Source organism: Terrapene carolina, unplaced genomic scaffold, assembly GCF_002925995.2.
Source record: "Terrapene carolina triunguis isolate 2854851 unplaced genomic scaffold, T_m_triunguis-2.0 Scaffold706, whole genome shotgun sequence".
Lineage (NCBI taxonomy): Eukaryota > Metazoa > Chordata > Testudines > Emydidae > Terrapene > Terrapene triunguis.
Genome location: NW_020665057.1, coordinates 5,826,273 through 5,841,106, shown reverse-complemented (window position 1 = coordinate 5,841,106; position 14,834 = coordinate 5,826,273). Strand labels below are relative to the sequence as shown.

The 14,834-nt window shown below is 45.2% G+C and overlaps 1 protein-coding gene across 1 annotated transcript in view; it reads right to left on the bottom strand.

Moving 5' to 3' along the window:
• EGF (epidermal growth factor) overlaps window positions 1-14,834 on the bottom strand; it is a 100,628-nt gene that overhangs the window by 34,875 nt on the left and 50,919 nt on the right. The window contains exons 9-14 of the mRNA XM_029913511.1: window positions 12,315-12,437; window positions 10,585-10,710; window positions 8,166-8,302; window positions 4,907-5,055; window positions 2,799-2,903; window positions 100-323 (exon numbers count right to left, since the gene is read on the bottom strand). Coding sequence (XP_029769371.1) covers window positions 100-323; window positions 2,799-2,903; window positions 4,907-5,055; window positions 8,166-8,302; window positions 10,585-10,710; window positions 12,315-12,437 — 864 coding nt within the window. The remainder of the gene's footprint in view (window positions 1-99; window positions 324-2,798; window positions 2,904-4,906; window positions 5,056-8,165; window positions 8,303-10,584; window positions 10,711-12,314; window positions 12,438-14,834) is intronic.

Below are 14,834 nucleotides of genomic sequence, written 5' to 3'. Positions count from 1 at the left end.
CACAGAATGTAAATCAGTGAAGAATCTGGCCCATAATTCAGATTAACATACACAAAGAGACATATACATAACAAGTAATCATCAACCCCAAAACCTCACCTACATCATTCTGTGTAAGTATTCGGCGTTTAGAACCATCCAGATTTGCAGTTTCAATAACAGACTTTTTAGCATCACACCAATACAACTTGTCAGCTAAGCAGTCGACAGTAATTCCACTGGGCCAAACCAGGTCAGTGCTAGCTATAACCAGACGATCAATGCCTTGTAGGGAAGCACTTTCGATCCGTGGGTTGACCCCCAAGTCGGTCCAGAATAATCTCCTTTAGTGAGCAAAACACAAAGGAGTCAGTAAGCAAATATGTTTTCCCTTCACATTTATCTTGTTTTGGGGAATTCTTTCATGACAGACTGACTGTAGCAAGTCAGGCACATGGCAGACAATACATAAGGCACCTATCCTGCAAACAAATACTTAGAATACTGATCTTTTAAAAATTGTTTTAAGATCCCAGATCATTACATTAAATATATGTGTGGTTGTGAACATAATTCTGTTTTTGCAGTTTAAAATAAAATCTTTGAAAAACCATTTCCTTGATCTGCTTCTTACCGAGTTTAGGGTTCTGCGCTTCCCTTGCAACAGATGATAAAACACCCTACAGCAATGGAGGGATTGCTGCTTTAGGCACTGTGATAGGAACAGCTGTTACAGGGCACACATGGAATCCTGAATGCACATCTCAGTAAGCAAGTCAGCAAGGAAATTATTTTCTTCTATTTTGTTTTATATATTAAAAGAAACCAATAATGAGCCCTGGGCCAAATTTTTCAAACTAACTAAAGATTCTTGATGCTCAATTTATGGGTGCCCAACCGAGATGATATAAAGAAGCCTGATTTTCAGAGGTTGAGGGCTCAACATTTTCTGAAAATCAGACCCCTTTAAAGTGACTCAAGTTGGGCACTTAAAAATTAAGGCATGCAGAATCACTAATCATTTTTGGGCCTCAGATTTTCCCTGGTGTAATCCCAGTGACTTCAGTGGAGTTACATAAAGGATGAATTTGGCCAAGTTATCTGCCTTTGTTAAATGTACTCATATAGGCCCCAAATCCTACAAGCAGTTCCTCTGACATCAAAGGACTGCTAATGGAGAGTATCATCTGTTCCACAATGTTCTTGATACTCTTGTTTGACTTTGAATTTCATCTTTAATACTGACCTTTACCATCATGGAAACTACCATAGTTCTGTGTTGTTTCTTTAGCCTTTAACTTCTCAACAGGGAAATTTTCACTAGGCTCTAATTCCAGACCCCACCATACCTGCCCCTCCCCAATACATCTTTTGCTTCAACTTTGAACAGTGATTCATCAGTTACTGTTTCAAAAATAATCATCTTGTCAACAGTAATCAAAACTCGCCTGGACTTCTGCCTGCTTTTTCTGGAACAAGACCATAAAACTCCGACATCCTGTGACACACTATACATAGGTCAATCTTACTTTCAACTTGAGATTTTGCTTTATTGCCATTGATAACTTATGACTAGCTCGCCAAACTCAGGTGTTCCTAAGTGTTTTCCCTAGAGACCTTCTGTGTTCAATACCCTTGTTCCATCTTAACTTTCAAATATTCCAAAATCTTTTATTTCCTGAATGGAGTTAACAAGGTCCACCTACTCTTTTCACTTAGCGGTAATTATAGTGTACTTTCCTGCAGGATAAACAGACCTGACATCAAAATGACTCAGAAAAAACCTGCATCACTAATTCAGGTTTTAGAAACCATCCTGTTACAGACAGGGTGAAATCCTGGCCCAGATGAAGTCCATTGGAGTTTTGCCATTAACTTCAATGAGGCCAGGATTTCGCCAATAACCCTAATCTATCGCTTGGTGGTTCTAATGTCCCTATCAACATACTATGTATGCACCAGTAGATATGTAGTTAAGATATAAGTGCAGATACATGTTTATACTCGTGCACCTTCACATCCAGTAGATTATTGTGGATCTGACTTCAAAGACGGCAACGTTACTTAAAAGTGAGTATGATAACTGCAATAAAACTCCTTTCAAGGCTCAGCATATGTTGTCCTGCAAATGATACAATCCTTTTTAACTAACAACATTTGCCAGTGAGGGTGACTTTAACTATACATATGTATTTGCTTAGTGTTATTTATATACAATTTATCCCCAGTGCCAGGTGCTAATTGTACAAAACGCATAGTAATAAAATAATTCCTGTAATTACTCAACTAACAATAGCCCAGCAGTGAAAAAGAAACCATAAGTATTTTTAAAAACTGCTTCTAGATTCCCATTGCTACAGCTGCCCACCCACACAAAACCAGAGAGCTGGCATGTGTGGTCACACTGTGTCCCAAAGGCAAATGTGTGTCTCTTTACAATAAAAGTCATAGATCCTTGAAGAAAAAAAAGTCATCTACTGTTTTCTTCCTGTTCCAAGGTGAATTGGGTGCTGATTGACAATGAAGAACTGATAGAACTGGGTAGAGCCAAGTGATGTCAGGTGCTCTGCAAACTTCTCCCACTCAGCTCCATCAATCTTCACTCTCAGCACCCCCAATTACTGTTTCACTGGGCAGTCCACTTCCAACAGTGGGAAGTGGACAAGTATCTTAGGATGAGATCAACAAACTCAGTTTATGTGGGACAAAGGCAGGACCTGAACACTGGCCTCCTAATTAGAGAAAAAAGGGGAAAAAAGCTTTAATATTTACCTTCCTCACCACCTACTCTTAGATCAATAGTATCTATTACTTCTTACTTAGCTAGTGGGTGAACAGCAATCCCTCGGGGCTGGAAGATGTCCTCCTTGATGATCATTTCTCTGTGCATTCCGTTCAACTCACTCCTCCCAATGTACGACTTCCTGAAATATACAGGACACAATTTGAGCCATTACTGCTATCGTCTTCATTCCCTTCTTTAGCAAAATATACTCACTGAGTTTTTAAACTGTCATTTGCTTTAGCTGACCATAAAGTGCAATGAATGACATTTCAAATACAGAAGCTAATCCTGCCAGTACTGACTGGATCATTGTTTTAATCATTCATGTCATAGCTCCATTATCTGGTCCAATGGAATGATGGCAGACTACTCTCTGCAGGAAATCTTAAACTCATTTTTTTGGGGTAGGTAGAGAATTGGACGTCTGTTTATTAAGAACATTAATTGGAATCAAAGGGAAAATAAGCTCCTGAATGAGGAAAAGTGTTAAAGGACAAAAGTAATAAATAATTTTCTCGTATACAGCTCTTTTCATCCATAGGTCTCAAAGCACTTTACAAAGACAGGTACATATCATTATCCTCATTTTACAGACAGGGAAACTGAGTCAGTGAGGTGCCCAAGCAAACACAGAAAACCTGAGACAGAAACAGATGGCCTGACTCCCAGTCCTGTATATTATCCAGAAAAGATTGCAGAAACCTTACTCTCATAAATTTTATCCAGGGGAACAAATGTCAGAATAGTATTAACATCTGACTGAAAGGAAACCTACATCCTTCCATTCCTAGCTGACTCAACAAGGAAAGGGCCAGCAGTGTCAGGATGGAAGGAGGAATGTAGGCATGGGAGAAAAAAACAGTGGCTCAGAATGTGTGAAAGGTACAAATCCATCCATGAACTATACCTTCTGAAGGAAGGGCATAGGAACTTTACTAATTTTTACATAGGAAGTTGATCCACATATTTTCCAGACAGCTCACAAACAAAAATAGCCTGGGTATATACATCACAGACTGAGGAAGCTGCTATTCAGGGTACAGCACATACAGGAGTAAGATATCTGCATATTCAGAATCACTTTTTATTGTCTAGTAAAATGTTGGTCATGCTATGTAGCCAGGGCCGGCTCTAACTTTTTTGCCGCCCCATGCAAAAAAGAAGAGCGCCGCCCCGCCGTAACACCCCCCCCCCCAGGGCCGCGCCCCCCCCCCCCCCCCCCCCCGCGCCGGGCCCCCCCCCCCCACCCCAAGCGCCGGGCCGGGCCGCCCAAACCCCCGGAGCGCCGGGCCGCGCCAGCCAAACCCCCGTCCCCCCCCAGTGCTGCGCCGCTGAAGCCCCCGCCCCCCCAGCGCCGCGCCACCGAAACAAAAAAAACCCTTGAGCACCGCCCCGCGACCAAAAACAAAAACACCACGAGCGCCCCCCGCCACCACAACATTGGCCACCCCTTATAAGGTGCTGCCCCAAGCACGTACTTGGTCGGCTGGTGCCTGGAGCCGGCCCTGTATGTAGCCATCCTTCATCTTTCATATAACCACTAAGGTGTTGCTCTAATCCAACACTGCCTTTTTGCCAAAGATGGGCCTTTTTTCCCCTGTGTAAATAGTGTAATGTGCTGGCTCAGATGTGTGATCATATTATCCACTAGTGATTAAGCCATAAAAAGGACATAATCCTTTCTATGACAGTGAGTTAACGAAGAGACTCCTTTAACTCAAGCAGGTCTGTGATTAAGGAGACAAAGGTTCTGTGGTATGTCCAAGATGTGCCATGTGTATAGTATATACTAATGTTCCTGATGCTTATATGCAACACATATTCTACATTCATTGCAATTGAGCCTGATCACCTGGTTCTCACAAAAACCAATCTCCTGCTGAAATCAGTGGGAATTTTGCCTGTACGAGAAGTACAATATCAGAATCACAGAGAATTGTTCTTTTTTTACACACTTTCACACAATTGACATTGATTTTCAGATGCTAAGTTTTCAGTCAGTAATGACTTTCAGTCACTAGATAAAACACTACTGTATTTAGAGTAACATCTCAATTATTCCCATATTACAGTTCAGTTATTCCATATATCTTATGACAAGGTTATATGTGCTCTGGCATCAGTGCAGAGAGAAGAGCATACCCTCTGTCTGTCCAATACAATTTACGGTTAATCCAGTCCACAGCAAGACCTTCAGGTATATCTATAGCTTCACAAATAATTTTTTCACGATTTGAGCCATCCAGATCAGCTTGTTCTATCCACTTCAAGGCTGTGTGTGCAAAATAAATCTGTTAAGAGGAAACATAAGAGTTATTTCCAACTATTTCACAGATAATATCTGTCCAATTTCCCTGATCTTACTGTTTCATCTCTGACTATGAATTTTCTTTTTGGAAACATCCCTATTCACTTATTTATAAAACGGTCACCTGTGATTATTGCTCAAACAGGCACTTATCCTTCAACCAGAATGACTTCTGCAGGCTGAGCATGCTTAGCAGTAAATCTTAGGTGTCCTACATACCACTTCCTGAATAATCATGGTTCCCTTTTAGACAGCAACCTCCTAAAGTGAAACACAGCCCATGAAACAAGAGAAGGAAGAGACAGAAAGAAATGTGTTAATATTTAGTTGCCAGATCATTTAAGTAAATGAAAGCAAGTGTGTGGAGGGGAATGGATATAATTTGCTCCTGTTTCACCTCTTTTCACATTTGTCTTTGTTATTTTCTTAAATAACAGGCCCCAGTCCTGCAAGATGTTCCAGGACCCGACTCTAATGGGGTTGCAGGCAGGCACAAGGGTCTGGCCTACGCAGAGAACCTTGCAAGGTCTCAGCCAAAAATTGAAAGTCTCCACTGTCTAGAGTTATGGTTACCACCATTCGTAGGAAGGGGTGGAAAGCCATTTTATATTTGGTATCAGCAGAGAATTGTATCCCGAACTGCAAAACTGCATACAAAATAAAACTAAAACTTCACTGCAAATGCTAACAACATAAATGCCTTTGCACCGACTGTAGATTTTTCTTGACCCTTTAACTCAACTCGGGCAAACTCTCATTAACTTCAATGAGTATTTTGCTTGAAAGTAGTGAAGGATCAGGCTCTAACTCCTGGAGGCTACTGCAGCCAAACTGGGAGATTTTAGGCTGCTAAAAGTCCAGTAGCACCTGGCCACATGCCACTCCCGGAAGGGGCCAGCACGTCCCTGCGACCCCTGTGGGGGAACAGGGGGCTCCGCGCGCTGCCCCTGCTCAGAGCACCGACTCCGCAGCTCCCATTGGCCAGGAACTGCGGCCAATGGGAGCTGTGGGGGTGTTATCTGCAGGCAGGGGCAGGGCGCTGAGACCCCCTGACCCCCCCCCCGCCAGGGGCAGCAGGGACATGCTGGCCATTTCTGGGAGTGGCATGGGGCCAGGGCAGGCAGGGAGCCTCAGCCCCTCCCACACCCCAACCCCCTGCTCCACCCCTGAGCCCCCTCCAGCACACAAACTCCCTCCCAGAGCTTGCACCCCTTACCCGCTCCTGCACCCCAGTCCCCTGGTCCAGGCTCAGCCTGGAGCCACCTCCTACACTCCAAACCCCTCGGCCCCAGCCCAGGGCCTGTACCCCCTCCTGCACCCCAACCCTCTGCCCCAGCCTGGTGAAAGTGAGTGAGGGGGGATGGAGTGAGCAGGGTGGGGCCTCGGAGAAGGGGCAGGGCAGGGGGCAGGGCAGGGGTGTTTGGGTTTGTGTGATTAGACAGTTGGCAACCCTACCCAGAACCAGCTGCCTGCGTGCAACCTCCCAGTTAGCCACTCCACGCAGCTGCCAGCATTCAACCCTCCAGTGAAACCCCTGCCCAGTTGCCACCTCGCAACCCTCCCAGGGAAGCCCCCTGCCCAGGACCGGCGCTTCCACTAGGCGACCCTAGGCGGTTGCCTAGGGCGGCAGGATTTGGGGGGCGGCATTTTGCCGTCCTCGGCAGCAATTCGGCAGCGGGAGTCCTTCCGCTCTGCGTCTTCGGGGCGCTTCAGCGGTGGGTCCTTCACTCGCTCTGGGACCCGCCACCGAAGCGCCCCGAAGACGCAGAGCGGAAGGACCCCCGCCGCAGAACGCTCTGAGGAGGAGCGCTGCCGCCTAGGGCGGCAAAAACCCTGGCACCGCTCCTGCCCCTGCTACCTGTGCCCAGCTGCCTACATGCACATTCGCTGCCTCCTCACTGCCTCCTCTCACCTCTGCCATGGAGTTACACTTCACTGGGTCAGTTTTATAGCTCTGGCCCTGACTGATGCAGCACCGAGGTGCCCAGGTCCCTCTTCTGCGCAGCCTCCATGCTGCTCCCTAAGCCCCCAGGAGGTAATGCTGGGGCATGTGCGCACCAAGCCAAGCAGCCACCGGAGCCAGGTGCTAGGGAGTCTGCTGCCTTGTTGTTACTGCCCATGTGCTGTGACAACAGCAAAGTCTATCCCTTGTCTAGCTGTTTCTGACAGCAAGGAAGACCACTGGGGGACTGGGGCGAGAAGCTGCCCTCTCATTTCTCTGAACTCCCAATTATCCAAATAAAATCTGCATCCCTCACGGTATTCAGATAAACTTGAGCATACTGCATTACCTTACAGAACAGTGTAGATACGTCTCATTATAAGGAGAAAACTATTATACAAGGCTTAACAAAGCAGCATTCAACCACCCCTCTTCCAAATTCACCAAGCTTAGAGCACTGAGATGAGGCAGTACTCACTGGCCCTAATCTGGCAAGCTGCTCCATGTGGGCTGACACTCCTGGGTCCAGAAGGAGCACCAGGCAGAATCAGGACCACATTCTGAAATGGCTAACAAGCCCGCCACATTTGCGGGAAGTTGGTTTAATATTACTAGGAGATTTCGGTGCAATGCTTGTTAAAAGAGCCTCTACATACGGTATGGGTTTTGATGCGTATCAGTGGTAAAGATGCCTGGATTTTCTATGATTCTTCAATAAAAGCACCTGATATATTTCCAGGAAATGGTTCTGAAGTTTAAAGTGAGAAATCAATTGATTATACAAATGTTTTTGTTCTAGACAGCGTCTCCTTCACCAACAGAAGTTGGTCCAATATAAGAGATCCACCTTATCTCTTTGTTCTTGACTGTAGTCATGCTTAAAACGATGTGGGAAATCCAGCCATTTTGGCATATGGACCACATTAAACTAATGGAGACAGAACTGAAGGGTCAAATTTAACCGGTGGGCTTGTGTTTATCATCCTACTCATGACAGAACACCACACCAACTGTGTTGCTGGACATTCAGCGGAATGATCGCAGCACAGCATGTTATCTGGATCACTGGCAGCAAACAGGTTAAGGTACAAGGAAGCACAATCCATTTGTCCTCACAACACTTCAAAATCCTCTCATTTTTAATGCCTTACCTTACTTTCAACTGGGTCATAGTCCAGTGCTAAAACCATTCCCATCTGCCAGTCGAGTAAACTTGTATAATCTGTTCCATCAAAACTGATGCGGCGGATGTCCTGGCCGTTTGCAAACAACAAAAATGGCCTGGGGCCTGTTAATGAAATTTTGCATGCATGTTAATTCTTCTAGGCCCAAAGTAATCTGTAGATAAGATGATTTATGTGTGAAAAAGCAATGAGAGTGCACATTTCTCCTCTCTGTCTCTCCTTGCTCTTTTGTTTCCGTCATCTTAATCAGCGATCAACACCAACAAGATCTCATCAGTAAAGAAGGAAAAAGTTAATTGTCTATCACTGAAAGCAATTACCTCTTTTCCTTTTATTGCTAAATTTTAAACTGGCACTTATCTCTTCTGCACAGCTGACTGCATAGATATGCTGCACACATGCAGAGCAAATCATGAAGTCCTTACTTAGTCCTTTCCTCAGGCAAAATCCCATAAAAGTCAATAGAAGTCAACACCGGTTCTCCACTTGCGAAGTAACTCCCTGCTCTCCATGTGTCAGTATATAATGCCTGCATCTGTAACTTTCACTCTATGCATCTGAAGAAGTGAGGTTTTTACCCACGAAAGCTTATGCCCAAATAAATCTGTTAGTCTTTAAGGTGCCACCAGACTCCTTGTTGTTTTAATAGAAGTTTTGTCTCAGGAAAGGCTGAAAGTCTGGGCCCAGGTATACACAAGCTGAATCACACTGTCTTTTATTTAACAAAGAAACAGAAAGGGAAGTGTTAAAATACAGAACACAGACTCTAAGCCATACTCACTCCTTCCCCGCCCCCCTCCCCAGCCCATATTGTGGGCACCACTAAGGGCACGTCAACACTGCAATCAAAGGTAGGCATACCCGTGCTAGCTTTCACCTAGCCAGCACATGGATTTCAGAGCAGACTGTACAAGTCTTCCCAGAACCCTGGGTAAGTATTTGCTTTGCTAGCCCACACAGAGGTCTGTGCCACTGCATCTTCATTGCTTTTTTTAGCCACGCTAACTAAATTAAAGCTAGCACGGGTACGCCTACCTGAGCTGCAGTCATACCTCCGATTCCAGCATCGACATACCCTAAATCAGCATTTTACAATGCAAAGGAGGGGAGCTTGGTAGTGCTTTAGTTTATTGAACTAGCCTTTACCCTTGGGTCCTGGACTTAAATCTCACTTACTTCACCAATGCAGTTAGTCTGACAGTCTCAATTAAGCCCCCCAACATACATTAAATAGTGCTGCTGTCGTTGTTTGCATTACAGGATTGCCCAGAGGCTACAAGAAAGATTCGGGCACCATTGTGTGAGGCACTGTACAACCATGTTGTTAGAGACACTTTCTGCCCCAAAGAGTTTATAATCTAAATAGAAATAGTGAATGACAAAGGGTGAAAGGAAGGGTGGGGAAACTGAGGCACCGCGCTTTAGGTCCTGATCCTGCAAGCATGTACATGCTTACCACTACACAGGAGAGGAAAAGTAAACGTGGGTAAGTGTTTGCAGGATCAGAGCCTTGTCATCTGCCCAAGGGCACACAGAGTCTGCGGCAGAGGCAGAAATTGAACCCACTCATCTTCAGTGCCAGTCCAGTGACTCAGCCTCAAGAAAATCCTTCCTCTTATAAACTGTATAGCACAGCACCACCATAGAATCCAGTTCATTGGACAGTGCGGGACCATAAGGAGCTTTGCACTGCAATAGCAAAGACTGCAGATTGGGATTGACATGCACGGAGTAAAATGGTACAGTACAGATGTGCATATGCCTGGTGTTTGACAATGCAACTTATTCATTTTTAAATTTATAAAATGCATCCAGTACAACTTCTCTGGGCATAGGTATAATACATAACATCTAACACTAACAAAAATCTAAAAGTAAAGATTCACTCCAAAAACCAGTCTACTATCTGCCCACCACCACTGTCCTCACCCCAAATAGATGGGCCTTGCACTGTGACATGCATGTCAACAAACTTGGGCTTTTTTGGATCAGTGGTGAAAATAACTTCTGCAATAGAGGGCCACCAGCTGGCCATGCCCTGCCCAGTCCCCACATATCAAAACCTAGACCCCAATTCTGCATTGGGTAGCACATCAGCAGACTGCTGCACACACGGCTCCCCATTTACTTGTGGGGCACAACAATCCCCCCCACCCAAGAGCTACACAGTGAAGGATGGGGCCCCTCATGAACTACTGAAGTTGACTAAAAGGAACAATATGTTGCAAGGGAAACTGAACTATGTAGTTATGTACGTCGTGATATATTTCACCATGTTTTATTTTCCCAAACTACCAATATTCCTCAAATTCCCAATCCCCTTTAAAAGTTGTTATACCTTTCTTGTCATATAGCCAGGAATATCCAGGAACACTTCAATACTGACCTATAGCAGTGCAGTGTCTTTTATCCCCCTGCAGCTTATATCCAGGAAAACAACCACACTCCCAGGAAGATGGAGTTAAAGAGGTACAAATCTGGCTACATCCACCATTATCCAGAGATGTACAACCTTAAACAGAGCATTTTTAAAAATGTAACTGTAGTTATAATATAAAACACTATAAAAATCATAAGTATCAGCAACAGAACAACCCGTACAATTGTGATTTCAACTATGAGATAGATTTTATTGTTGCCAAAGATTTCAGGAAGTCAGCATTATTGTTAAAGGCCAAAGGTTACCAACATGGGTGAACATGATCATCTCCTTCTGTTACATCTCTTCTTGAAGATTTACAACAGGAGCAGTAGGACATGTGAACAGAGCTTCCGTGTGTTGATTATTTAAGTCAGCTCATTTTACTCAACAGAACTCTAGTCAAATCTACCGAAAGTAACGACTTCCATCAGACACTGAATATCTGTGCTTTGTCCCATGGTACAGCAAAGTAAAGCCATTCTCTCACCAGAAGGTGAAATGGGTGAGGGTAATTAAGCAATGAAACTCACTGATCTTCTAACTTGACAGGACAGAACATCATGTTTCGTTGTTTCATTTGCTAAACCCATGCCACCTTGTTGGGAGAATGAAGAGTGCAAATGATTTACTAGATTTAAAAAAAAAATCACTGCACAGCCCTACCCACACCAAAAGAGACCATTCCTCCCATACATGGCCATATAGAGAATGTGGTCTCATTGGATACGTCTGCACTACAGCTGGGTCATGTCTACCAGCCCGAGTAGACAGACATGCGCTAGCTCCACACGAGCTAGCGATAAAAATACCAGGGTGGATGTTGCAGCACGTGCCAGCCACCTAAGGACAGACCCAGGGGGTTGGTTGGTCTTGTACTTGAGCAGCTAGACCAAGCCACTGCCTGTGCCACAATGTCCAAAGGCACGCACCCAGCTGCAGTGTAGACATACCCTCTGGCTACATAAACTGACTCAACTGAGCCACACTGACTAAAACTATCCCCACCCCTCGATCCTTCCTAGATCATGGGTCCTGTAACACTCCAGAATAGGAGAAATTGTAAAGGGGCCACGATGATCCTGGGGGAATTCCTGTGACACAGAAACTTCACAGGGTCAGCAAAGTAGCCCTACACTGTCCCCCCCATTGCAGCCCTTGGTTTAGGAGACACATTTGGAATGGGAGCAGGTGTCCGCAGGGGAAGGTAAGTAACAAAAACGCTTTATACTACGGCTATTCAGGCCACAAAGCAGCCCATAGGCAGCTGAGCTAAGGCTGCCATAAGTTAGAGCAGCCCAGAATCTAGGGAGCTGTAAAGTCACCTCTGCTACTCCCCACCACCACCTTGTTCAACTTTTGAGCCGTACTCTCTGTGCTGTGCCTCCTGAGAGACTCTGCCAAGGGGAAATTATTAATGTGTGTGTTCTGGAACAAACGTCTGTGGAGTGTCCAGATTAGCATTTACAAAAGGGGCCAGCAGAATACGGCCTGCGGAGGTTCAAATGCCGCTGGCAAGAAATGTTTATTGGTGCAGATGAGTTCTGTTCATCCAATCAAAGAGCATGATTCTCAGCTGTCTTGCACAGTCATTGGCAGCTAGTGTGAAACACCATCGCCCAGCTTTGGTGCTCAGCACCAGCAATAAACACAGACTTTTGCACCCATTAAAGCAAAACAAATGTTAATATACCTACCTGAGCACGTTTTGCCATCTCCTCTGAGCACCGATCCCTCTGGACAGAAGCAAACAGGCCCTCTAGATGTTTCAAGACAACCATGGCTGCATTCAGTGTGATTATTTGCACAGGAAATGAGCTCTATAGTAATTTGAAAAGGAAAAGGATTAAGAAAAACATATACTAACTTGACAACGGTTAATCAGCATTTTTAAAAAGGCACAACAAAGATTCACGTGTGGACACAGCCAGGATAATATTTCTATTTGCTTTTCAAAATCTCTATTAAGTATAATGAAGGAGAAAGTTGAAATAGTTGCTGTGCTCTGAAGCTGTTAATATGTACCTTGTAATTTTAAACTTTCCAAAATTTTACTGAGGTGTCAGCAAAGTAGCAGCAATTAAAGACACACTCACCAGTTGCATGTGAAAATGACCAAATAACTGGACAGGGACAGGGGCTCTGAAACTGTGAGGAAGGCTAATCTGAAGAGAAGGATGGTCTTGTGGGTAAGGCACTGAACTAGAAATTAGATGATGTGGGTGCAATTCCCAGATCTGCCCTGTATTCCCTGTGTGGCCATGAGTAGTTAATCTACTCAGTGCCTCAGTTCTCCATCTGTAAAGTGCGTTATACTATGGGGACAACAACATTCCTTTCTCCCACTCTTTGTTTTGTCGTTAGGCCATAATTCAGAAAGGCACTTAAGCACTGAAGTCAATGGGAACTACGCATGTTCCTCAAGGCATGTGCTTAAGTACCTTTCTGAATCAGGACCTTAGATTATAAGGTCTTCCAGACAGGGACCATCTCTTACTTCTGTACACACAGTGCCTATCTCAACGGAGCCCTGAGCTCAGCTAGAGCCTCTCAGGGTATGTCTTCACAGCAGTTAAAACACCCATGGCTGGCTTGGATTAGCTGGCTCAGGCTGCAGGGCTGTAAATTGCTGTGTAGACATTTGGGCAAGGAGGGACAGTCCCAGACTCTGGGCTCCAGCCCGAGCCCAAACATCTACACAGCAATTTATAGTTCTGCAGCCTGAGCCCTGCAAACCCAAGTCAGCTGACCCAGGCCAGCCATGACAGTGCCACAGGTCTTTTATTCCAGTGTAGACATTCCCTAAGGGTAGGTCTACACTGGTAAACTCAGGGTTAGCAGGACTCGAGTCAGTGGACCCTGGGTTACAGAAACCAGGGCTTGAACATCTACACTGATTGTCAACCCTACATTAAGAATTTTCTAACTTGGGGTCAAATCTGGGGCTCTGGCATCCACACTGCAGCACGCAGAACTGAGACAAACCAACCATGTCCCAGACTCCCTAGCACCCTCCTGAAATGTGGAGGCTTTAGCCCTTTGACCATGGTGAACTGTGAGAAAACTTGACTGTCCACCCTGTACATTACAGGAAGTTTGAACAGCCAACCCACACATCCTGCTGAGCCATCATTTTGGTGTGTACGCTCCAGCTAGTAGAGCCACCAACATGGAGGGGGCGCCATTTGAAGAACTTCTCTTGCTTGCACTTTAGGCAGAGCTTCTGTGAGTTTCAGGTGGATGTTTTGGCAGCATTCTGACCCACCAAAGGCATCTGACAGAGCTAATGATGGAGCAGGAGGAAGAGGACACAGACATGGCAGACTCGAACTGGCTGATGCTGCTCATGACACTTGGCATAGCTGCTGAAGTCCCCTATGTAGACTGGCTTTTATGGATCAGGACCACAGCATCATGCAGACGTGGGATGACCAGCAGTGCATCCAGAACTTTTGCATGAAGAAAGCTACATTTCTGGAGCTCTGCGAGCAGCTTGCCCTGATCCTCCAGTGTAAAGACACACATGAGGGTAGCCAATGCCCATCCGAAAGCAGGTAGCCAGCTTCCAGTTATAGCAACCCCAGAATGCTACACATCTGTTGCCAACCAGTTTGGTCCTGGAAAGTCAATGGTGGGTAAAGTTGTGGCAGAGGTTTCTGAGGCAGTCAGGCATCTGGTTTACCCCTAGCTGGTGGGCATAAAAGATATTCCTGGAGTAATTGCTGGTTTTGAGAGAATGAGGTTCCCAAACAGCACCGGGGACATTAATGCAACTCATGTGCCCATACTTTTCACTCCTCAAGGAGCACACAACTCCACAAACCACAAAGGGTACTACTCCATTGTTATGCAGGCCCTTGTGGACACAGAGGTCAATTTATGAATGTCAACGGGGGGCTGCACTGGGAAAGTTCATAATGGCATGATTTTCTGCCCACTGGGAGTCTGCGTTCATGGATAGACTGGGACACTATTCCCACCAAATGACATTGTCATAAACAGAATTACTGTCCCCACTGTTATTCTGGGGGACCCTGTGTACCTCTTTTTGTCTTGGCTTATGAAACTGTACCTGACTTCTGAGGCCCTGGCAAAAGATGCATTGATTACACTCTGAGCAGGTGCAGAATGGTTGGTGAATGCATTTGGTAGAGTGAAATCCTGTTAGAGACCTCTACATACTCTTGGATTCCAGTGTTATCAATGCTGTGAGCATT